Source organism: Python bivittatus, unplaced genomic scaffold, assembly GCF_059951505.1.
Source record: "Python bivittatus isolate LINGU-HERP-01145 unplaced genomic scaffold, Pbiv_v1 ctg000350_np1212, whole genome shotgun sequence".
Classification (NCBI taxonomy): domain Eukaryota; kingdom Metazoa; phylum Chordata; class Lepidosauria; order Squamata; family Pythonidae; genus Python; species Python bivittatus.
The window spans coordinates 32,857,983-32,884,936 of NW_028277074.1; the positions used below are offsets into that span (position 1 = coordinate 32,857,983).

The window sequence follows — 26,954 nt, forward strand, 5'->3', positions numbered from 1 at the left end:
GGTTTCTCCAACTATACCACACATTATGGAGAGTGATTGGTAGCTGTTTTTTCCCCCACAAGGGATGCTGGGGGGAAAGGAGGCCAGGGACTCCACCATTGCCACACTCTCCTGCATTACCACTGTAAGGACAGCAGAACCACATTAAAGCTCAGCCATTGGGAAAACACAGTTCAAGTGAACATAACTCAAGGGTGGGAGGAATGTTTGTTAACATGCCCTTTAGGTCAACAGCTGTTGGTGTGCAGTAGTAAATATATACCCTTACCAAGAACAGCATTCAGTGCCACAGTGACCCAATACACAAGTATGAGCTTAAACTCTTTCCTGCCATCAAGTAATAGCCCAGATGTCTGTAGCCCAGATATGGAAACCATAGCCCAAAGGACTAGATGTAAATGGCTCTGTCTGCAATAACCTCATGCCCTGGGTTACTTCTTCACTCCACTTAACATGAGCTATTTTGCCCCCACCACACTCAAGCTGGCCTTCTGACTGTACAAAAGGAGCATAGCCTCTGTGAACTTTATTTGATACAGGTCAGCTTCCACATGTCTTTAGAAGTTTTTTGATGGATGACATAAAAAGAGAAGTGAATAGTTTCAGGTAGTTGCAGTGAGTCTTTCCTCTAGCAGGCAAAGGTGTTTTGAATGTCTTCCCTTTTGAGTTGAGGGGCCCAAACTTTCTGTTGGCTTTTTAATAGGCCTTTTAAAAGCAAGATTTCAATGCTTCTCTTTGCTATTTTAAATAGTTTTTTATATCCCTGGCTTTAATTTTAATATTATGCTTTATGGTAAACTATGTACCAAGTGAAATTAATTAGTGAAATGACAAGTTTAGTATAAGTAAATGATTATTATATTTATTTATACTAAACTTGTAATAAAATATAATATTAAATTATATATCACCCCAAAGGTGTATTACCCTTAAATATTTTTGGCTAATGTGACAACTACTGCTTCTCTTCGCTTGAAACATGGTAATACCAGGAAAAACAGGTATTAATGAGATAAAGGTGTGGAGTTATCAAGAGCTGTTGACCTACAGTTCATGGCCTATTTTTGACAAAGGACAAATATGTGCAGGGTACTGGATATAAGTACAAAATACCCGTACTTCTCATTCCAGCCCTTTCGTGTAAAATTTTTGTCTTTGCAAAAACAGGGTGGGGAAAGAAAAACAAATTCCCTTTGGAAAAGGTAAGTTTGGAGCTGTGTACTTAAAAAAAAAATCCTGCACTAATTTGAAACCGAGTAATTCTTGACTTCCATGGAAAATTTAGAGTTTTACTAAGTCTTGTCATCACTTACACTAGGGAAAAGGTGGAGCATTACCTCAGACACCAAAAGAAAAGGAAGCATTTGAAACATAGAACAAGAATACTTATAGCACCCCCCTTGCCTGTACAGGTTCCATAGTGTAGTGGTTATCACGTCTGCTTTACACGCAGAAGGTCCTGGGTTCGAGCCCCAGTGGAACCACCTGAGTTTTTTTCACGTCCCTAATTTTCTGCACCTCAATTCTTTCTTCTAGAAGCTAACACTTCATGGCGTTATACAAATTCCATTTCTAAATCAGCTAAAAACGCAAAGCAACGTCTCAAATTTACTACATAGGTGATCACGGGACCCTTATGGCGCCACCCATCGGGATCAAATATTTTGCTTGCTTCATCACATGGAAGTTACTCAGTTTATCAACTTCCAAGTTGTTCAGCATCGTCGACCATTGTCCTGGATCCTGAAATCTGATTACTAAAATGGTTAATCTTGACGGAAACAGATCAACAGCTCTAGAAATCCTGCCATCAAGCACCGCCTTTCCTTAAAGATTTGCAATCAGACTAGCGAATGATCACTCATTCGAAACTTAAGCGCAAACCAGTCAGGGCACGAAGGGAACTCTGCACATGCTCATAAGCCAATTTAATTAGTACTACAGTCTTTCATTCCGGCTGACCCATTGCCTCGGGGTCCGCGGGCTGCTGATTCCTGGCCAAAGCGCGTATTCTCAGCCTCTGCTCACACGAAGGGGCGATGCAATAAAACATGGAAGATCTTTCCACCACGACTCGCGTTTCCATTTGCAGGCGGGCGTTTACGAAGGTAGCCGGGCTCGGAGTCAAAGGAATGAAGCTCGGGGGCTAATTTACGGGTCTAGAAGGTCTGAGGGCGGAGCAGCCGCTGCGTCGAACGGCGCTTGTCCTCCCGCCAGGGTTCGCCTCTCTGGACCCGTGAATGCGTCGCAACCGTAACGTGCGAAACGGTGATGCCAGCAGTCCCTCGCTCTGTGAGTGTCGCAGAACGGAAGGGAGATTCGTTTCGGGGCGGCGAGGGCGGTTTAAGGCAGTGTTCCTCAACCTTGGCCACTTGAAGACGCGTGGACTTCAACTCCCAGAATTCTGGGAGTTGAAGTCCACGCGTCTTCAAGTGGCCAAGGTTGAGGAACACTGCCTTAAGGCACGCACGAAGCATGGCAGAAACTGCCTGCTGACAGACGGGCCGGCCGGGCGCGGCGCAAGCAGACGCCTTCCCCAGACCGCGCGAGAAAGAAACCGCGGCTCGCCAGGCGGGAGCGAGGACGGCGGTGGGCCCCGCCCGCTGCCGCCCACGCGCTCAGGCTCCGTGCCCGAAAGTGCAACGCGGGGCGGGGCGGGGAAGTCGTGCGCTGCGTCGCTTTCGCGGCTTCTCATCCCTCTGGGCGAAGAAGGCGGTCCTGCGCGCAGACGCGAAGATAGGGCTTTCCCTGGTATTTCCACCAGGAATGCAATATTTAAAATGCGGGGTGGAGGTGGGGAACGGATTTCCGCAGATCGCTAATTGGACTTTTCCTTTGGCGCTGAAAGGGGCTACGCTTTTACGCTTTACAGGAGGGAATAGAGACCCCCCCCCCGTACATCAGTGCTCTGATGATGTTACCTAGTTGGGTAATGAAACGTCTGCAAGCAAACAACCAAGCTCAGAGAGCACTAAGGACTCCTCAGTGCAACCCTGAGCTACACATATTATCTTCTATTGGAGAGACACACACACCCACCGCCCCTTGTAGAGAAGCTTAGGGGTCATCCAGTGGATTGCTGACTGAATGGACAAAGAGTTGCCAGGTTGCCTGGTCTCCAGCAACACCCTGCTATTCCCTAAAGGATCTGGTGATCTCTTTGATCCTTTCCATCCACCTGATCCCTCATCTTCCCATTCTATTTTTCTCTCAGATTTGCCAAACAGGGATTACCTATTTCTCTTAATCCACCCCCTGCTTGCATCCTGTGCCTGAAACAACAGTTTTGCCTTGTGGGTGATTATTGTAAGGGAGCAGTCAATCATCATAGGTGCTGGTATTGACTGACTGGTTCTTCTAGGTACCCTGAAGCTGTTTCTTGACTACTGTGATAAAGAGAGCCTTTGATTCAGCAGATCTGATTGCTCGGTTAGCCTGATTTCTCTCTTAATTTCAGTCACATTTTGCTCACTGAAAGGTTTACATCGGAATTTTTTGCATGTAAATAAGCCTACTAAGCTGGATGCCTCTATAAATTGTTATTCAGATGTCAAAGTCATTCTTTATGGTGTAAGATGTACCTAGCCACTGTGGCTTGTAAATCATGTCTTAATATGTGTCAACTGCAGTTTATATTAAAAACATTATTAAACAAATTGTTCTGTTTTTTATGAGAAATACATATTTGAGTGCCATTTAACATGCAGCTTGACTCACACCGTTCCAAGGGTTTTTTTGGCCCAAAATAAGTTTATTGTTTCAAAGCAAGGGCAAACTAATTAGGTGGTTGACTCATGATACATGAACATGGATCTCCTTTCCATTCCAACCAGAGACAATCACATTTTCTTATGGAAGATTCCCAGGACCACTGGTCTCTTGGATCTCTGGCTAAGTGCCAAAGGGTTGTAAGAATTACTGTATGTGACTGCAAAGCAGATGGTTACAGCCATTAACATGAATAGGGCAGTTGATGCTCAGCACGGGAGGGTTGACTGAACGGCTGGAGTGATACGCAGAACAGCAGCAGGCACTTGGGGCAGAACACAAATTATAGTTTAATGAAACAGATCATTGGTAAGAAAGGGTTGAGTTCTCTATATAGCCGTTGTAAGTATAGATGCTGTTTTGCAGCCTGATGGATAGCTGGTAACAACCATAGTGTCTGAATATAAGATTAAGGCAAAGGTGCCCTTAATTAAGCTTGGCTTATGCGTCCATATAGTTACTTGGTGACACCACCAGAACAGTGCTTTCTTCTGGAATTTTTTCCAACTTCCACTCTAGCCTCCAGCCTTGGGTTTCCAGGTAGTTTCCCATTCAAGTGCCAGCCATTTCCGCCTCCGTGTAACTTTTTGCACATCGGCTACTCTCAAATAGCTACTGCCACATGCTGTGGCCATTTGAAGATACATCGTTTCTTAAAGTATATTAACTGCTAACCTATGCCAGATGGCACCTGTCTGTAATGTATTTTCATATGAATCCACTAGATTTCTCAACCCTACGGTCATTTCAGTTGTTCTTTTACCATATGCACAGCAGCGTTCGTTAAGGAAAAGACATCAAGAACGAATAAAATAAAGCTAAAGAAAGGTAATAACTCTGTTTTTGCAGGGGATTAACACATTATATATGCATGTCTATGTTTAGATCATTTTAAAGAGCATTACCCTTGGTAATTCCTTCAAAAATGAACTTGGCTTATTATAGTCTATTAAGCCTCTAAGAGATAACATGGATAAGGTGCTTAATAGGGCTATGTTTAAGTTAATCTTCCTCCTGTTCAGAAAGCTATACCACTCACTGAGCAGGTACTGCTGGAAGGTGAAATAAAGCAAAGATGTATTTCCAGCTAGGAAATGTGTTTCTATTTCTTTTCTGGTATGAAGGTAAGCAGTACAGTACTGTATGCATTCTATCATTTATCATGTTATTTCTACTTGTCATTGATGATCATTTATACCACTTATTATCCATGACCATATGAGTTTCTTTTTATTACCTAGATTAGACACCAAGTTTTACATTTTTCATTGCTGGACCAGGAAACTTTTTCTTAAATCTTGGAATTCTCATTTTTAAGTGTGTTTTGTAAAGTAACCATATATGACTAGGCATTTTTTAAAATGTGGCAGTGGACAGAAAGATGAGGATGTTGGCAAAATATATGCTCCAAAAAACTGCTGAAATTGAATAAAATGCACAATAGCAAGGTGCATTTTTACAGAATACTTTTATATCTTGTCCGAAACTGCTTAGCTTTGAAAGCAATGCTTAACCTCTCAAAGGATATGACTGCTTTTAAGATTATATGTAGAATGTACCACCACAAAAGGTTAGCAACTGATTATGTGACATCAAGTCGGTGTTGACTGTTAGTGACCACATAGGTAGAACTTCTGCAGGATAATCTGTCCCCAATCTGACCCTTCAGGTCTTCCAATGGCACATCCATTGTTACTAAAATTAAGTCCATCCACCTTGCTGCTGGTCATCCTCTTTTCTACTTTTCTCAGCATTATAGGTTCCTCAAATATGATAATTTGAGCCTGGTTATTTGTGCCTGAGTGAGAATTCTGGTTTGTTCAACAATCCATTTATTCGTATTCATGGCTATCCATGGTATTCTCGGGAGTCTTTTCTAACACCAATGTTAAAAAATGTCATAATACTTTCTATCCTTCTTCTCCAAAGCCCAACTTTTGCTTCCATAGAGTGTCACAGGCAATATATATATATATATAGCCTTCACAGTACTGATCTTTGTAGGTATAGACAAGTCATCTGAATATCTCTTCCAAGGCCTTCATTGATACTGTACCAAGTGCTTGTTTGTGGTATATTTCTTGACTGCTGGTTCTTTTACTTTTAATAATCCTAAAAGGCTGAAGCTATCTACTACTTCAGTATTTTTATTGTCAGTTCTAAGGTTGGTTGTTGTACCTGTTGACATTACTTTGGTCTGTCTTCTTTATATTTAATCTTAGTCCCATTTTTTACTATGTTCCTTGACTTTTATTATAGAGCTTCCAGATCATTTGCATTTTCAGCTATCAGAGTAATTATACATTTATCATTCACAAAAGGCTGGCAGGGATCCCTAAAACCAATAGCATTCTGTTTTATGCATTTTTAAGACTTATTTCAGACATCTTCAGGACATATTTAAGAAAACCAATCATGTACATAGAGAAGGTAGAATTAATTTTTAAAAACCCTTACTAAAGACATTAAACATTTCAATTTTGGATCACTTCCTGACCTTAATTCACCCTTTTGTGCAATACTGACATTTACCAAAGCCTTTTAAATATCTTGTCCCAAGGCTGCTTATTCTGAGCAGCACCAACACAGGGGCTCTAAAAATAAGTTTAGATGTCATGCAGTTGAAATTCACACTTTTATTTTATTAATTATTTAAAATGCACTCTTCTTTAATGTAGATGCATTACATATAAATGCACACACAGAGACACACAGAGACACAAAATCTTAGTTCCAATCTCTGAACATTCTGTTCCTTAATGATCTGATGTCTTAATGTTTTTTCTTTGTGTTCTTTGTTACAAAACCTTTTGTCTGTAAATTAATGCCATCTTCTGTCAAAACATTTGGGGAATTTTTTTTCTGAAGCTTATTCTGGTGCTTTCTTTACTTTTGTGTAACTAGCAGTTCTGTGTTTTGCTGTTTGAAGAAATTTGCAAATGATAATTCTATGTCCTAATATCCAATCATGTCTTCATTCATCAGTCATAGCTAAAAAATCCCATATTTTAATTGTTTGTTTATTGGCATACTGTTCTTTTATTATAGCAATGCAATCATTTTTACATTCCCATAACTCCCTTTTTTAACTTTGTATCCCAGGAAGTTCTGTCAGATTATTTACATAAGCTGGGGGCAATTCTCTTGTTCTTTGTAGTTAACTGCTCATACATTCTGTTCAATTTGGCATGTAACTCAGGGAGGAGTCCTGCTTCTAATTATCTCCTTTGATTAATTCTTGTATGCCTACAATCTTATTGTGCTAAATGGAAAAATAGTAGATATTGCATACAGGACAATGAAAACTTTGGTCTGAAGGTAATTAAAAACCAAGGTCACAATAACTTGAGATGCAATTTTTACATTGCATAGGAATATTGGTGTGCTGTGGTTGTGGCCAAATGTCAAGCCCGCACACTAGCCTTTGTGCTTTTGAGATGTGTTGGATCATGTCCCATCATTACCTATATAATGAGGGAATGGACAAATAAAAGGACAGTTTTAATATGCAAAAGCTACAGATACGTTTTTGACTGAATCGATATAAATAGGGAAGTGTGTGTATGTCTGTCTCCTGGATTATTTAATATATATTTTCATCCCTAATACTATTTCTGGGGAATATTAAATATAATCATATAGTATTTATATAGATGAGACTTTTCATTTATTTTTTGTGCATATGCGAAGGGACTTACTAGATCAAAGTAATATACTGAAAACATTAATGGATGAACCACTTTCTGAGGATTCACCATTGATAAGTATGATAATCATGCAAATAATTTTTTTAAGTACACCTTTCTTATTAATCAGAGGTGGACAATAAGGTGCCTCTAGCCTTACGTGATTTTTAAAAAAATTTTTATTTAATCAAAAATAATAAATGAAAGGAAAACACTAGCTAATATTTACATCTATATGACATCTATGTGTTGCATAGGACCTATCAGGGTTGTGCTCAAGATGTGGTAAAAAAAGTAAAAATGGTTGATTTCCTCCCTCATATCATAATAATAAATAAACTGATATGTAAAGGGATAGGAAAGATGAATCTTTAGTTCTCAGGAATACCTGCAAATAGAGTAATAAAAGAAACAGAGAACTCTAATAGTACTTTAAAACTATGTTTGATTAAACAATGTTTAAGATGACCCGTTTCCTATTGGTTATTATGGGTCTGGAAGATCCTCCTGGCCATCTTGGGTAATTTGTGAGGCACTTGGAGAACGAAGTCACTCAAATTCACTCTGAATTGGATGCCAGTTGGGCAGAACATAATGCAATGGCATAGATAGCATCTTGTGAGAAGATCTAGGATTCTTTCAAGCCTGTGAGAATCACAGTCCTCTATAGGATGAGCTCAGCTATATATATAAATTAAATCTATGGCCCTCCTGGTTGTATGTGTGGCCAGAGACATCATGGGTACAGAAGGTAGTGAATGCATCCTTGAGAGGAAGTGATGTTTCTGACCTTGAAGGAGGTGGTACACCTCATTCTCAAAAAGCCATCACACGCCCTGGCTGTCCTAAATAATTATTGACTGGATTTCAGTAAGGTTCTTGAGAATGTGGTTGCACTCCTGGATGAAGTGTCGTCAGTTGATTTAGATAATTAATACCTAAATGGGAGCAACATTAGTTGACAGTAGGCTTCCAAATCCAAGTCAAAGTACTATTAGTTACCTGTGAAACTTACATGATTCATGTCCTCATTACCACTGTCTAGGAGATCAGGGAGTGGGGGCCCAGAGGATGGCTTTTTCAGTAGTAACTCCCTCCCTGTGGAATAGCTTGCTTCTGCCATCAGCTGTCACAGATATTCTTTAGAAGACAGTCCTTTCAGGACTTGTGGAGAGGAAAGTGCTTAATAGGTGACAGCAAAATGCATTTTAATGTGTTGATCTTATATGTCACAATGTTTTAATGCTTTCAGCATAGTAAACTACCTAGAGTCTATGAGTAGTTGGTATATGGATTATTGTAATAAATAAATATTTCATGGGGTAAAAATGGGTATTTTGAGCCTTGTTTTTTCTTCCCTTTTTTGTAGCTTTTTTCCTGAACCCTAGTGATTTCTGAATCTTTTTGATATACAGTAGTTGAAACAAAAGTCCAAAATAAATAATGTATTTTTTGAACTGCTACAATATTAATGATTTCTTCTGTTTTCAACAATTTCTTTTGCCCAATTATTTCTCCTAAACAGGCAAAGTTTGATACTACATTCCCTATAATTCAGCAGTGTGTAACTCAGTTTGCAAGGAAAATAAATGCTGCTTTTCAATTCTATGCATTAAAGATATCTGTATGAGCAAATCAAGTTATACATATTTTGTAAAATAACAAACAGCTTCCAACATTAGGTAAAAACATTATTTCACTATTATTTGTAAAGTGGTCAATTTTATTTTTATATTTTAATCTTTGACTAGATGCACATTCATTTATAGTTTCTCCTTCATTTCTAGGATATTGAGAATAAAACATATTCCGAATGTTGCTAAGTACACTTCAGTTTCTGCTATCATCATTTGAAATTAATAGTTTTTGCTTTTATGGTTAAAAACTTGAATGCTGGGCTGGGAAATGGGGCCAATTTTGATATAAAGTTCCCTAATTTCAGATGGCTTTGGAGTATAGAATAATATTCTCTAAAGAATGATACTATTAAATAAATATCAGGAAGTAAGGAAGATGGCAATTGAAAGCATTTCTTCCTTTCACTTCTCATAAGAAAAGATTCAGTTCATCCTGCTATTATAGTCTTGAGAAATGTGTTTCCTAGGCCACTTTATGATTAGCGAGCAATGAAGTTGCCAGCTTCATATCTGAAGTTAAAAGTGTTTTGGAATTTCTTTGACATCTTTGCAGCTTATAATATCTAATTACTTTGCATTTGCACATATTGGTAAATATTCTGCTAAACTCCACTTTCCTGAAAATCATAGGAAAAAGAACACTAGCTGGTCTAAAGTCCAGTGAAGACAAAATAAACCTTAACCCTAACCAAAGATAAAATGAGATTTAAATACTAACCTAAAATTGCCCAAAGAGAGTCATATGAGCATATTACTCAATAGAACACAATGACATTTTTACAGATATGAACAGTTATTGTGCAAAACTTTGCAACATTATATGTAAGAACTGTGTTCTTGTCTAATAAAAAAAAGTTAAGATAAAATTTGTCAGAATGGCCTAGGACATGTAATAATGAAGGAAAGATCAATTTATTTTAGAAATCAGTTCTTTATAAAGAGAACAATGTAGGAATACATGAAAGATGGAGTCAACAGCACCAGCAAACTATAGAGATTTTGTTCAATTTCTCAGATAAAACTGCTAAGGAAAAGATATTAAACCTGGCCCTAAAAAAGAAACTTGGTTGGAATAGCACAGTAAGCGATGTAATATAAGCAACCAGTGGCCATCTAGGATGTTCCACTTGTTCTCTGAGATCAGACTTGTATATTGTAGAATTCTGTCTAAAAACCTTTTTCTGATTATTTTCTTGGCCTCGGTGAATCCAAAGAGATGTTTAAAATCTATAGAGAGGTCACATGTTGAAAGTTTTCCCCAGTCTACTTGAGACCATGAAAGCTGAAATTGATCAGACATGACAGAAAGGATCAGCAATGTGGGGAAAAAATAACATTTAAGCCAATAATTCATTATTATCAACCATCTTATTACCTCACTGTTCAACAGACCAGTCTCTCTTCTCTTGGGCTGTATTAGATACACATTTAGGTGCCCAAAGCACTTTTCTTATAAACTTTGTTTGCATTATTTCCAATAACTCATAAGGGCTAAGAACCTATCTGTGAACCAAGGAACAACAGAGCCAAAGGCCTAGTACAAATAGTTGCAGAAATACATGCCCCATCATTAGTGTTAAAGAATTTTAGAATTGCTGAAAAATTATTTAAGCTTGTAGGCCCATAAAGTTCTTGCATGCTTTCCACAATCCCAAATCTTGAAGCACCACAACAGGGTATTTAAAACTCCTCATTTGCTCAATCTCTTGTCCTTCTATTATCCAAGTCAGCTTCCTATGTTCTGGGGATGGCAAAAGTAATCACTTTAGTTTTCTGAAAATAATTAGCTACTTTTTCCTACAGTATTGCACTAAGCTTCTGAAGGCTCATCTAAGGCCACCTGGAATCCTTGAAATAATAACTGTATCATCTGCATATAGCAAATTTTCACATCTGCTATTTTGACAGGATGGTGGTTTGAATTTGAGAATTTGTTCACAAGGGATCTCATATTTAGGTAGAACTGCAAAGAAGCTAAAATGCAACTTTGACTCCCTTATATACAGAGTGTGATCTGATAATGGGTCTTGTGAGTTACATCTTACTCTGATTCTCAAATCTTTGTATAGTTTTCAATAAGGAAAAACAGGCACTGGTCAATATTTTCCCATAAAAGAGGTCTCAAAATTAAATCAAACTTTTAAAATCCACGAAGACCACATATAGGAAAGATACACATTTACTGCTATCTCTATCAGGTGATGTAGAACTAAAACATGATCTGTAGTGGTGCTGCCTGGACAATCATGGCCACACCCTAGTCCTGGGGTATGTTTCCAGTGCAGTCTGTCTGTCATAAAAGCAAGGCCAAGACAAAGACCCACCAGTCAACATTAGATGTTAACATTTCAGGTGGAATGTGATCACTGCCAGGGACCTTGCCAAACTTTAGAGCAGCCTTTTTCAACTGGGGTTCAGCAGAATTTGGGTTCTGCAAGAGGTTGTGATTGAAAAAAACACATCCTTTTTAAAACTTTGCGCATTGCACAATGCTAGCGCTTGCAGTGGTGGAAATTTTTACACACCACAACTAGTTGTTGGCTTTCCACTTTGTTGTTGTTGTAAACATTGTAAAAGGTGGATTGTGTAGGTGTGACGTGAATTATATTGTGGAGTTTTCATATTTTTTGTGATTTTTATGCAGGGGTTCCCTGAGACCTGAAAATTATTTCAAGGGTTCCTCCAGGATAAAAAGGTTGAAACAGGCTGCTTTAGAGTATTGGTAAGTCTCCTCACTTCTGATCCTGAAACAGGTGACCATTCTGGGAGGGTCATGTTACCTGGTTGCAAGTTTCTTTATCTGGGATTCGCAATGAGTTCAAAAATGAACTTCCTCTGTCTCCATAAGACTTAATAGGTGATACAAATTATCATTTATCTAACCAGATACAATCTACCAAACTAAGGAGGAAGTGTTGTCATTGGGTTACTTGTTCTTTTTTATCCAGAGACTCAGAGACACAGAAACAATTGCAGACTTACAAGCTTTATTTTTCACTTCCTGAACAATAAGCTCCACTTTTTCATACACCCATACATATTGTACCTCCTGAACTAAAAAGTCTAGTTGGCTAGGTGTAGAGAGTAAGGAAGATGACATTGACTGACATAGGGCAGTTCCGTTACCAAAGCAATGAGGGGGGAAGCAAGGCTTCAGTCCAAAAGAAGCAGAAGGAATGCAAAAGTGGCTCAGGCAGACACCCCACTAATTCACATGAGTATAAGTGGGGGGCGGGGGAGTAAAACACAATCAGACTTGCAAGATTCTGTTACTAGAGTCATTGTCAATAATAGTAGTTTTAGCCTTCTTATCGAGTTGCTTCCTTGGTCTGGTCTATGTAGTGGGGCTAATACCAGGCTAGGTTTGAATTCCTGAAGAATCAACCCAGATTTCCCACTGTACAGAATACCTCGTTCGGTATGATGACTGCCAATGACAACAGTTTCCATACATTTTTATACTTCTAACAAAGGTTTTGGCTGGTCTCATCTTAGTGCTTTTCCCATATCATTTGGAATTTGTCCACCAGAACATCATTTTCTCATTTAGTTCACATGGGAACCATCTGTTGTTTGGAAAACCAACTTTTGCTGTGAATCTCCCATATCTTGTTGGGTCTTCTTCAAAGTACTTTGTGAGGGGAAATCTCCCTAAATAAACATTTCTGCCACTTTGGCCTGCTTTGAGTAGATCTCACATTCTCCCTCTTTAATACATGTCCATTCACACAAATATATGTCTTAAAGCTACACATACAACTATACCTTGCCATCGTATAATGATAATCATTGTTTAATATTGGCTGGCATTCATGGTCTGGTTGCATGGTCCACAAATTAATGGGGTTACACATGGTTTACAAATAGTTCAGTAATTCCTTCTATGTAGTGCATAGGGTGGGTTCTGGCTTCCATACAGCCAGGTGTGATATTTTACAGAGCTTAAATTTGGAGCAGGAGCTCTGCCCTTTCAATTGCCACTCACACTGTAACTGTGGCTCACAAATCCTTTCATTTACTCTGCAACCACCACAGCTGCTTGTTGGAGGCCACATCAGTACAATGTGCTTTATTTCAAGTCTTTTTTTTTTTTCCTACTGTGTTTTCCCTTTCCATCTGTTATTTGGCACCACTGTTTAGCAGAAAGGCAAATGTTTTCTTTGGCAATTTAACTAGGGATACCAGATATGGGCTGACAAAATCCAGAAATGATAGTTGTCCAGATATAAAATGTATAAAGTTGATTTATTATCCAATATTAGTTGGGCTTATACAACAATATACAACCAGTTAGAAGGCATTTTCATAAATCAGAGAAACAATAGTATCTCTGGGAGGGAGCATGGAAATAGAAGGGAAATACATGGAGAATACTGGGTTGGCAGAGAGAATTGTCAGGGAAAGACCATTCCCCACGCATGCCTTTAAAATGTTGTGGTGATCTGCCTGTTTAACCTGATGTCTAATTTTGGATAAGATGCTAGGCCTATACAAGTGAAATCTCTATCTTGCTTGATTTAGCATAAGGTGTCTATTTATGTATACTGCAGTAGCATTAATGCATCTGGCTGAAATATGCATACAAATTGCTGTCAAAAATGGGTATCTTAATCTTGAAGGTACCAAAGAAAGTATGGTCTAAAGTTCTGGATATTTGCTGTGTTTGCTCCTGTTCAGCAGCCTTTTCTGCTTGCTCCACACAATGAAGAGCACAGGCTGTTGGTCTGGAGCAGATGGAACTTCAACAGGTAGGGGCATCCTCAGGAGGGCAATGTCAAAAAATTATGATGGCGGCTGTGACCACGCAATCAAAGCGTGGCCCCTTTTTACATGTGTGGCACACACAATGCATGTAAAAAGGTGGGGCTTGAATAGTATAGTGGTGGTCACCATCTTGACTTTTTAACCCACCCCCCTTGTGGATGCCCTGTTTGTGGGCGTTGACATAAATGCAGAGGCCCTTTTTTCTACCAGGAAAGTATATGTGTTTTATTAGAGCTGTAATTGTTTCTTAAGAATTGCTGTCCTGGGGCAATTATTTAGCATTGGAAGAGAGGGAGGGGGAGGAAGCAAGAACTCAAGCCAGGGCAGAAAAATGTACTCTTCAGGTTTACAGAACATTTCAAAGTTTGGATTACACCTCAGTCTTTTAATTTTATATAACAGGGATCTTGCTCTAGCCATTATTTTGAATGGGTTATGCTGCTTTTTTGGTTAATTACATTTTATTGTTTTGAGGAGTATCTTGTAAAGTGCCTTGTGGTTGCATTGTCAACAATGCCTGCCTGCTTCATGTTCTCCCCTGGAAACAGCTTTTGGAGAAAAGCTCTCTCCAATGTTTTTGCCACCCCAATACTTAGTGCCAAATGAGTGACCACATGATTTATCCTTGTACTTGCTCCCAATTTCCCTCCCTCCCCATCCATTGCTTTAACTCTTTTTTTTTCTTGCTGTTTCTCCCCCTTCTGCGGCAACATCGCACCTAAGTCATGATGCCATTGTCACTCACAGAGGTAGGTCTTTTGCATTTTGTGTTTGCTATCTAAGCGCCTTTGGGATTTTATCCTGGGTGGGTTTTTCCACCTCACTGAAAATCCTATGGTATTCCGGACTTTAATGCAATGGATTTTATATGGGATGGAACGAATTCCAGTGCAATTTAGGTAATTTGCATAATTCCATTTCTAAGCAAATGATGGAAATAAAACAATTAGCATCCTTTGGGTAATGACATCATTTGTGCAATGACATCATAGTACTAGCGATGCATTTGTCTAATGATGTCATTGTGCAGACTGCGTACATGATGTAACGTGCGTCATTTGTATCAGCAAATTTACTGGACTTTTGGGAACACCACACACACACTTCACCCAATCAGTCTGTTCAACCAAAGTTTCACTATATTCTGATTTATAATTTTGATTCTGTTTAATTCAGCCTTAACAGCAGCACATCTGAAAAAGAGTCTTATTTTCCTTGCAACAGAACTGGAAAGGCTTTTTTGAAAAAGTGATTTGCAGGGGGCTTTTATCCCCTAAGAGACCATAGGGTGCTGCAAAGTTGTAGTAGCACTTGTTCACATTCCCTTCCATTCCTGCCATAATTTCAGGATTGGTTCTTTGCTACAGAGGTGAGTCATGTGGCTCTCTGCCTTCCCCTACTGCTCTTTGTTGCGAAGCCATCAGGGTGCAGGCGCTAACTCCACAGAGCTAATTTCCATCAAATGACACGCTTGGCTTCCGTGTTCTGTGCTTAGAATCCGCTCACCTACTCACACAAACTGCTCTGTTCTCTCCTGCTTTGCTGTGGTTGTGCACTTAACAAGCAGAAAGGAGAGGGAAAAGCAGCATGTTCATATCCAGCACAGCTAATAAAAATGTTAAACAACAACAGTCATAAATTCATTTGAATAGCATATCCAAGAATGTTTCAAAAAGATAATTACAAACAGATGCACAGGTCAACCCAGGTAAGAAACTGATGTAAGGAATTGACCGCAGAGTTATGAAATTAGCTCCACAATTTTGCCAGTCTTTTCTTCTCATTATTGGGCTGTCCGGGCAGATAGCACAAACCTAATTTCTAATGTATCTTTTTCCAGGAAGCAGTGATTTGCTTGGCCCTTCTCTGAAGGAAATCTTTATATCTAGACCACCGTTTCTCAACTTGGGAACTTTAAGGTGGGTGGACTTCAACTCCCAGAATTCACCAGCCAGCATGCTGGGAGTTGAAGTCCACCCATCTTAAAGTTACCAAGGTTGAAAAACACTGATCTAAACATTCTGAACAAAATGGAGAACTCAGGTTCCACATGAGTTTTTCCAGGAGTGCCGTTCTGGGGGCCCTTTCTTAGGTTTCTATTTCTTCTGCCCGATAGTCTGATACTTCTTTCTTTCTTAGTTGAGTCATTGGCAATATGGAGCACAAATGAAAAAGAAGAACATTCAATACATTTTTATTCCTTTTTACCTTTGGATTTTGTGGGAAAGGCATCTTAGCTGAGTGTCCAAAATTAAAAAGGCAAGATAGACTGTTCTGTACATCAGGAGTTCTGTACAATAGGAGTTCTAAGGGAAAACTGTTTGGAGATCTCTAATGTTTAGTAACCTCTGGTTGCTTTACTTGTACAGACAATGTTTTTGTTTCAAGTACAGATAGTCCTCATTTGGTGACCACAATTGGGACTGGCAACTCGGTCATTAAGTGAAGCAGTTCCTAAGTGAATCTGCGACTGTACTTATCATCATACTACAGCTTTCCTTTGCTTTACAGACCTGCAAAGGTTGTAAATGTGAGGATTGGTCATAAAGTGACTTTTTTGTCACCATCATAACTGAACGATCACTAAACGAAGCAGTTGCTAAACAAGGACTATCTGTATAAGCTTTTAATTTCCAGTGCTCTGATTGGCCAGATCAAATGGGTAGCATGTTGGATAACAAGCTGAAAAAGCTAAGCAGGGTCTACAGCTCTTGCACTACTTTGAACTTTACTACCTCAAGTTTCTGTGTGATTAACTCTGAACAAAATGGAAACAGCTCAAAATTAGGTGTTAAACAGACAGGAGCTCAGCCTTGCCACTACTAGTACTTCATAGTTGTTAACTACATTTCAAAACAATACAAAACAGGTCAGTAAAATAGGTGCAAATGTCATTGAAGAAGCTAGGTAGTAAGCACAAAGACTGAATTTAAATTCTCTAGAAGGATAAAACCATGGCAATACTAGACTACCTTCCTTCTATTATACCTGACATATTCTACAAATCCTAATTATTTAATACAAAATTGAACATTTGACACACATGCACTAACAGACATACAAACATGTACATGATGTATAGAATTGGATATAGAAGTAACTAAATTGGTATGGAACGGCAGACAATATACCCTGTGTTTGGCCACAGCTCATCTTTCAATTTTTTCCCAGACATCAGCACTATTTTATTGATGTCACATCTATGCAATGGAAATGGCTTAGTAGACATGGAATTAATAGAAGGTATAATATTTATCTATTGTAATAGTATGTGGGAATGACCTTGGGAGACAGGGCAAAGAGACGCAGCCAAGGGAATAGTTAGATAAAAGGCAACTTAGCCTGCAGCAGGAATGTGGGCATGGCAAAAGGCTGACATCAATCTTGCAAGTCTGAAAATACATCTCTCCCTCTGTCTCCTCTACAGCCCAAGAAACTAGGGAGGGTCTCTTCTGAGCCTCTTGCCCCATCTACATTCCTGCTATGGGCTAAGTTGCCTTTTATCTAATCCTTCCCTTGGCTGTGTCTCTTTGCCCACATACCATTACATCTCTATCTCTGTCTCTGTCTCTCTATCTCTGTTATCATTTATCTCAGGTGTATATGTACGTGATTTCAGCCATTCCTACAACCACCCTCTCATTTCTGTTATACTAAGATACAGTATATTGTGCTAAGCCATTGGCTTACCTAAAGCAGTTTAGTGAGTTCTTGGCTCAAATGAGATGTGAAACAAGGACAAATTGTACTCTGAGTTGAGTCAGCCATTCTTTTGGCTTCACTAGGCTTCACATTCTCTCTGTTGTACTCAAGTATGATTCTGCCTATGTGCATATATAGTGATAAATAGCATTGATCAGTATGAAGAGTGCTATGCTACCTTGAGTAAAATGGTGAGTGGAATCACTGTAAACGAACCTCTCCAAACTTGTACTCCCCAAATGTTTCTGATGATATATCTGAAAAGTTCTACTTGAATATAGTTGGTATAGCCCAATGCCAATTTAGGAAGCAAGAAAGAATGAACCTACATCTGGTCACTCTATGTATATGCAAAGTTGATAAATTATTTTGCACTATATTAGGATGACAATCTGGAGCACTGGCATAGTAAAGCCTGCAAGTGTGATTGTCAAAGAAGTCCAAACTCAGTGTGGTCCACTGGAACAGACAGTCTAGACTGCATGCCAGGTAAGTACCATCTTTTTGTCTTATTACAACCCAAGCCGGCCTGTTCAGTTCAGTATTGTTCATATCGGGCTTCAGTGACCACCGTTTTCAATCAGGATTTTCTCAGAAATTCTACATGACTTGTAATATGGGTCAGATTGGTTCAAGCTGCACATTCCCAAAGGCTTGGGGCAAATAAAAATATGTCCTAAAAGTAATGATAGTTCTTTGACTCCACTATTTGCAAAATATTTCCTCCATTAAATGCAGTAGGGATTCTTAAAGTGTCAATTATATAAGAATAATTCAAAGCAAAGAGCAGCTGTAGTAAAAACACCACAATATAGAGGAAAAAGCTTAGTAAGAGGAGAAAACCATTCTCACACTGAATACACGTTTAAAGTAAACAGTAGCAGCATTAAATAATTAATGTACTTGGTTTGACAGTCCCCAGACATCTGTTTGGTAATTCTTTTGGTCTACAGCAATTTTCTAGAACAGAAGGTTACCTCTTAAGTATATTATGGCTGAGTTATCTAAAGATTAGAGTTACTAAAATTAAACTTGCTTTGCTTGCAAACATTGCAGCCTGCCACACTGGAGGTGTTTCAACTCATTTTTATTCTTAGTTGTTTTAACACTTCTACACATGTGATTGCCGCAAATTCTGTGCAATCTCTCTTATCCGAATGGCTTCAGAAAACGCCTTCACTAGCGAAACCACAGTTGTAGGTACAACATTCAAACTGAGGCAGCATTTGCCTCCACTGGGAGTCCCATTGGAGTCCACATGAATCCCAATTCATGATGGGGACTTCCCACCTTGCCTTACTATATCTCTTATTAGACTTTTAAAGACATAATTTAAATTTTAAAAAACAAGACAAAACAGAGGACCAGAATGTGACATCTAATACAAAAGCACTTGTGAAATGAGAAGGAATGTGCATTTAAGTTCTATTTATATTAATTCTGAGAATTTAACAAGAAGAATATATTGATGATGGTTTATTTTAAAGGCTTTGGATTTAGAATGTACAACTCTAGGGTGTTCTTATAAGTTGTAAAATGACTGAACTAAAATACCTACTTATACAAAGTTCTAGCCTTTATAGTCTTCACTAGCCTATTGCCTTTCAAGACAAAATAGCAAATTGTACTCACGCATAGCTGGAAATATCCTGCTTGGAGAATACTGGTTTACTCTATTGTGGGCCTTGATTATTTTCTAATGGCATGACTCCTACTTCCCTCCTTGAAAGTGTGCAAAATTAAATCCTAGAAACTCCCCCAAATCCAAAAGAAAATGAAGAAACAAGACTTCAATCATTTTTCTATTAGTAAAATTAAGTGTAGCACTTTCTGTAAAGGAGATTGATAAACTAGGTGCAGGAGACTGAACTTTTTGATTCCAGTCTGTGCTGATTCCTCTCCATGTCTTGTTTGTCTTTTTTTATAGAGTGTCCGTATCATAAGCCTCTTGGTTTTGAATCAGCAGCTGTCACTCCAGATCAGATAAGCTGTTCCAGTCCAGAGCAGTACACTGGATGGTATGCTTCATGGACTGCAAACAAGGCCCGGCTTAACGGACAAGGCTTTGGGTAAACTGCATTGCAAGATGTGTTTCCTACCAATAAGCTATCCAAAAGGCTTTTTAACCTTTGAACCAGTGTTTTTACACCTTGGGAACATGCTGGCTGGGAATTCTGGGAGTTGAAGTCCACACATCTTAAAGTTCCCAAGGTTGAGAAACACTGCTCTAAACCTTTGTTAAGTAATTTATGGAGGCTAACAATGACTATAAAAAATATATATATATATATATATATATATATATATATATATATATATATATTTACGGTCCCAGAACAATAAATATTTACTTCCATTAACAGCTGGGGGAAGGTGTGTGAAGGTGATTGTTGTTTCTGTGTCATTGTTGTGAGCTTCTGAGAGGTATCTAGGTGGCTACTCTGAGAACAGAATATTGCATTAAATGAGGTTCTGTGCTGTGCTGAGCCGTGTTGTGATGGCTGTTTCTCAAGCTTTCCTCCTCTCTCTGTAACCCTGAGATATTCTTCCTCGTCCTTTTCCTAACATTTTTCCTTTATTCCATTACACAAATAATAAAAAATAAAAGCAGTTTTGCTGATTATGAAGCGCGAAGAGGGGGAACCAAAATCAAAATCCATATTGAAACAATAACTTTGTTAGGCCAGATTAAGGATTAAGAAGCAGCATGCAAGCTTTTGTGTTCTCAAGAACTCTTCATAAGAGAATAAGAGGGGCAGCGACATTTGCACCAGATAATACTCTTAAATTGAGACTACTAAACTTCATTAAACATGATAAATCATAAAGTGATTTTCTTATATGGCACTTTATTTGGACCTACTCACTGAGATTTATAAATTATAAACTTGGCTTTGCTTATTTGTGAACCTACCAAATAAGTTTATTTAAGAAATTGTGGTTAGGCAAATGGTAACTTCTGAAAGCAAGTTATGTGTGAGTAGTTTACAGATCAGGAAGTTGAGTCCTATCATACAAGGAGGGCAAGGATATTCCCAGAGTTTGCTAGAAAGAAATCCATCACTCAAGTATGTGCACAATACAGAGATAAGGAGCAAAACCCATCATACAGCTCCCTCAAAACTGCCCCAAAAGGATATATTATGTGTTCCAAAAGTAACTCAGCTTTCATAGCATCATCTGATGAATTGTCTCATTTACCATTAAATATGCCCTGCTTCACAAAAAAGCATCTGAGTATGGAAGGTAGTTGAAACTTGTAGCTTCTTTAATAAGACAAGAAGTGGTCAGAGGATGGAGAAAAGTAGTGGTTTAAATGAGCAGTCCAGGTTCAGGAAAGCTGGCACTGAAACTTCCAAACATCCAAAGATCAAACAAAATGCAATGGCAGGACCAGGGTCCAGACTATGGCTAACTCCAAGAGTTGGATCCGAGGGTGAATTGTTTGGAGGCATCTTTGTCAGGCCTGCATCACTGGACCTGTATTCTTTTTCTGCTTGCTTTGATCCAGGCTCTGGCCATTTGCTGGCTTCAGATTCATCTCTAGACTCATCCTCATCCTCATCCTCTAAAGATGAGTCCTTTATGGAGGCTATGTCAAAATGTATGCCTGATAAAGACATGTACTTGACCATCTGTCCATAACTCTTCTAGGTGTGCCTGGCTCTCCAAATACCAAGACACAAACCAATGGCTACAGATTGACCTGAAGGAAATTAAAGTTATTTCAGGGATAATTACACAGGGAAGATGTGATGCAGATGAGTGGATGACAAAGTATAGTGTGCAGTACAGGACCGATGAGAATCTGAACTGGGTTTATTACAAGGACCAAACAGGAAATAATCGGGTCAGTATAAGATCCTTTCCCTTTCCCTTTCCCTTTCCCTTTCCCTTTCCCTTTCCCTTTCCCTTTCCCTTCCCTTTCCCTTTCCCTTTCCCTTTCCCTTTCCCTTTCCCTTTCCTGAAGAAGCCCTGGTATTTGCATCTATTCCAATAGAATGGATTTGAGCTTCAAGGTGAATAGGGAATGCCAATAAAATCCTCCCATTCCTCTGACTTAAATTTGCCACTACAATCACCATACCAATTTGGACAACTGACCAAATCAGGGATATACATATATAAAAGCAGACTGCTTCTAAGCACCCTAGATTATCAGATGAATATATTATGCCTCTATTGCATCCTTTCCATCTCTTAATTTTATCAGTGCTATCTCATCCCTTTCCACTAACCAAAATCACTTAGCGCCTTTCCCAGAATACACTTAACAATGGTAAGAACATGGTCTTGCAATCTTTTCTTCCTGCCGTGTCTTTATGTTGTTGCCTTCAGCTCACCCCCAACCCATACCTGAGTCATCCTGAAATCAGCCTTAAAACAGCCATGGATTTAAACATAGATGTTTGCCACTTAAACAGGCAGGAAGCCATGGCAGTTTTACTGTGGGTACAATCAGGCATACTTCATCAACCACAATCAGTATTCAACCAGCAACTATTGGCCACCATAGGTTGGTGCAGATATGCATTCTCCTCTCCAGTCTCTGGTCATTGTCCTCCCAGGCCATTCAAGCTAGGCTTTCCCCTGCCCCACACCTACCAGGCCTCCAAGAAAATGCCCATAATGGAGAACTGGTTTGTAAGAGGGACCAGCCTGACTAAAAGGTGACAGACCCTTGGGGGTGTGTGTGGACAGCTGCATACTGGAGAATGATGGAATTCCTACCATACCGTGCAAACCTTCCCCCCACCTGTTAGTTGGGGCTCCTCTTGAACATAGGTTTAGTGCTCTTTCAAAAGACTACTAAAACTATGTTTAAAATAGCCTAACTTAACAGTTGGCAGGTATTCAAAAGGAGCCTGAAGGCAGGTTTAGTGCACTTCTAGAAGAGCACCCAACCTGTGTTTGAAAGTAGCTCAAAAAAGGCTGACAGGTGATAGGGGTGGGGCCATATAATAATATGGAATCAAATGAAATATTTAATGCTAGCACAATGTCAGTCTACTTATGACCTTTATATTAGGAGATTTTTTAAATCTTTAACAAGCCATATAAAGGATGAGACAGCATACCTGACTACTAATATGTAAACATATTTTAGCTATGGAGATTTAGGTTCTTCCTCCTGAGCAGAATTTAGTAACAGCTTCTATGTTATTTGGTTCTAGAGACAAAAACTAACAGCAACCTTGCTGGGCAAATCAACTACACAGTCATTTAAGGCAGTAAAATTGTTTCTAGATTATTGGATGCAAAATTAAAAGAATGTTAAATCTTAGGCTCTCTTTTTCCCCCTGCTTTTCTACTTCATTTTCTCTAGGTTTTCTATGGAAATTCAGACAGATCCTCGTCTGTGCAGAACCTTTTGCGCCCACCCATTGTTTCTCGCTACATAAGGTTGATACCCCTTGGCTGGCATGTGCGCATTGCTATCAGGATGGAGCTTCTGGAGTGCATGAATAAGTGTGTTTAGTCTTAAACTTCAGCATCACCTGGGAAGAGAGAGGTGTTTTTAGAAAGGTGTAACAGTATAATTAATAACACAAATAAATTCACTGAGTATGAGTTCAGCATCTATTAAAATCATACACTTTATCCAGTACCTCCTGTGACTTATATTCTCTGCAGCTTCGGGAAGTTAATAGAATTCTGTATATAAATAAAATAAATCAAGATGAAATGAGTTGGAAGCTGTATTCCATCTTTGAACCCATGATTTTACACCTCAGTGAAAGAAAATCGTAACTTTTAGTGTACATGAAAAATGGCTTCTACAAATAAGAAATATATAGATTTCTTGCTGCAAGTTAACCAAAGATTTCTGCAACACTTTTGTAGGTTCTGGTAGATATTAGACACAATTTGTATTTCAGGGCTTTAAAGTACATTCTCTGAAGATAGTTCCTGTTACTTTACCGTTTTTCCAAAGGCATGAAGACAACAAAGAGAATGAATGATGTAGATCATCATTCCATTCTTATGTGAGGAACTATGGCAGCAGTTTATTGCCGTGCTATACTACTACTACTCCTTGCTTAGTGACCACAATTGGGTCTGGCAACTTGGTGGTTATGCAAAGCAGTCACTAAGTGAAACCACAACTGTGCTTATGAGCTTATCTTCAGCTTTCCTTTGCTTTACAGACCTGCAAAGGTTGTAAATTTAGGGATTGGTCATAAAGTTATTTTTTCATCACCATCGTAACTGCGAATGGTCGCTAAACGAGGCATTCACTAAACAAGGACTACCTATGTAGCTTTTCCTAACCTGGGAAACTTTATATGTGTGGGTTTTACAACTTCCAGTATTTTCACTTTACATCTCAGGAATGCTAGGAGTAAAGTTTCCCAGAAGTCTTTACAGTAAATTAAAGAATAGTACTGTTTGGAGAATCTTACTTATATAATTGCATAAACCAACCAGAAGACATTCACTTGTGTAAATCTTTCCCCAAAGGTTGGATTTTGCTTTTCATTATGCAAAACAACTGTAGAAGTTCTGCATTTTCCTTCTCTGAACATTTTCTTAGAAAAATAATCTATTCAAGCTGTTTTTCATCTTGTGAGAAAAGCCTACAACTAACATATACACATATACACATGCACACATACACAAAGGACGGAGGGATTCCCTTCTGGATCTCTTCGAACAATGAAAGGAATGATAGAAAGTATGGACCTAGGCCTTTCTTCAACTCTATATATCCATTTAAGTCCAATCAAATTAAAGGAAAAGCAACATTACTTATAATTTACTATTTGCAGTTTTTAATCTTTATTCTATGTCACACTTCCTTTCAGATTTCTGTTAATCTAAGCATGACCAGAATGTCCCAGATTTCATAAAACGCTGGTGGAACTACGGTATTCTTCCAGTAGCAGCAAATGAATATTCTGGCTACTAATAAGAATTAGATATTACAGTATGTCAGTATCATATGAATCACCATGTCATATAGCTAATGCCACTAATACTAACATTTTCTTTTAATTCTTCATAGTTTTTTAGATATTCCAATTGACAAATCTAAAATTACAAATCTAAATTTGTGTTTATGTAGCAAATTCAGTGAGTGACAAAGTAAGCATATAGAATAATTATCCAAGGAATTTGGTAAAATAAATATTACAGAGATGTGCAGAGGTATTTAAATGATTATTAATCATTATTAATCATAATTATCTTTTAAATGTAAGATCATTCAATTTAAAATTACTCATTAATAAAGATAAAGCTAGTTTGATAATTTACTGAATTGATTTTCTTTTTATGTTGGATTATCCATAATTTACAGTGAATTTACTCTTTCTTATAATCCATTATGGAAGCAATCTAAAGTAGATTTAAATAAGTAATTCTAATATTCAAATTCTGCCCTCTACAGTTTTTATTAACTTTTTAAAAAGCAATACTTTGAATAAACAATCATGTCTCCTGACTTTAATACCATAATTATTAGTTAGGATTTTGTTTATAGGCCAGTTCATTGAGTTAATCCTCATTCTGAGCCAATTCATCAAAAGGGGCCAAGTTTAAAAGGAATAGTCACATTATCAACATATGATAATTTCATCATGTTCAAATCAAACCTTTGACAGTTCATGGCTATTTATTTATTACTGTATAAACCTTTGTTGCTCAATTGAGTTCCGTGCCCATACTGATAATGTAGCAGGTTATGCTGCCTTTTTAATAAGTACCTCCCTGACCATTCATTGTGCCTGAATGCAAATCTTAGCAGCCTTCCTTAATTACATTAGCTGAATGGAAGTGGATTTCTTGCAAGAAATGGATTATGGTTCAGCAGGATTTCACCAAACCAAACTTTTTAGAATAGCTAAGCTCATACAAGCTTTCTAAACGAAGGTTTCTTCTTATGTAGTTCCTTATGTGGCAGTAATGTCACAGCTGCAAGTCATAGCAGAGGAAGCATTTCCTTTATAACCACTGGAAAAAAAATCCCACTGAAATTATTCTGAATTATTGTTTACTAAAAGGGCTAAACTGGTCATTAGGGAGACTGAAATGGTTGATTTGGGCTAAGGGTGGAGAAGGACATAGATTGAGATCAAAGCCCTGTGCATCCTCTCCATGTCTATCTGGCTTCCCCATTACTCTGCCCATCTGCCTCAGTGGCACTTTTCCCACCCTCCCTTTCCAACCCAAATACCTTGCTCAGATTGAGACTTGCAGATTAGAAAATAAAGATGGGGGTGGGAGGGTTTAGTTATAGCAATTAGCCAGTGGACAAGGGGGCAAGGGAGAGGATTTTGGGAGCTACCTATACAAACATTTATGGGATCCCATAGTCGTTGTGGTAACTCTGTTACCTTCAGTTTTTAAAAATAATTCAGGACTGTAGTTTTGAGATGGCAGATAAATGATTTTACTGCTACTTTTATTGTATAGTTAGCTTTGGAAAGTCATGCTGATGTTCTGCAAATCATCCAAAGATCTATTAATACTATCCAAAGACTTTGCCTCTCCACCGCCACCACTAGCCCAGATATCATGGGTTGTATAGCAAACATCAGTGGAAACCTGAAATTCAAAAAGTATTTTGGAATACTATCTCTCTCATTAATTTTGTTTGGAATGTAGTGATTTTTGAGCCCTCCCCCCCAACAATGGAAATTACATGGAACTGTTTGTGTCATCTTCGTGTATTAGAACAAAACTTCTTGGTGTATTAGAACAAAAATTCTGTATTTCAAGTGAATGGTTCACGTTACCCCGTTGCAAATAGGATGTCAGACAAGGATGAATTGTTCAATGCATTCCCAGGTAGTCTTATGTAAAAAGCTTTAGCCACCATTCATGTGATCCTGTCGTATCAATAAGGCCAATTCATCAAAAGGGGCCAAGTTTAAAAGGAATAGTCACATTATCAACATATGATAATTTCATCATGTTCAAATCAAACCTTTGACAGTTCATGGCTATTTAAATAGATAGCGGTTTCCAGCCAAAGAAATTTGGCCATCTCAGGAAATGATTTTATGAAAATCTATTTATAGCCATACATATAATCATGTAATTTGAAACATAGGTAAGAGAGAAGATAATTACTATACCATAGTAATAAAAACTCCATATACATACGTATATCCAAAAAGCCTGCATACTTTTCGTCTTGCATCCTTAGAATCATGGGTCTTAATTATGCTGTGTAGGTAAGAAGTCATGTTTTAATAAGCTGAGGCAGGCATGGAAGATGTGATTTTATTTCAGATGAATACATGAACATTCCAGACAAGAACTCTACTGGAAAAAGAACGGGAATTTTCATAGTATGTTGTCAGCTGCATTTTCCCTAATATATTAACAAAAAATGATGTTTTCTGGCACACTCTTGATTGTTAAGTATATTTTTTCATAACTCTTTAGTAAA

General features: G+C 38.3%; 1 protein-coding gene and 1 non-coding gene across 2 annotated transcripts; both read left to right on the top strand.

The window, feature by feature from the left end:
• The first annotated feature begins 1,411 nt into the window (after positions 1–1,411).
• On the top strand, positions 1,412–1,484 carry TRNAV-UAC (transfer RNA valine (anticodon UAC)). Its single transcript has one exon. It is a non-coding gene; the product is annotated as a tRNA-Val (tRNA).
• A 500-nt stretch (positions 1,485–1,984) lies between these two features.
• Positions 1,985–23,321, top strand: RS1 (retinoschisin 1). Its single transcript, XM_025173837.2, has 6 exons — positions 1,985–2,292; positions 14,579–14,604; positions 17,941–18,046; positions 19,485–19,626; positions 21,212–21,407; positions 22,884–23,321. Exons 1-6 carry the CDS (start codon positions 2,241–2,243, stop codon positions 23,034–23,036), a joined length of 675 nt encoding a protein of 224 aa, XP_025029605.2. The 5' UTR covers positions 1,985–2,240; the 3' UTR covers positions 23,037–23,321.
• Positions 23,322–26,954: the final 3,633 nt, after the last annotated feature.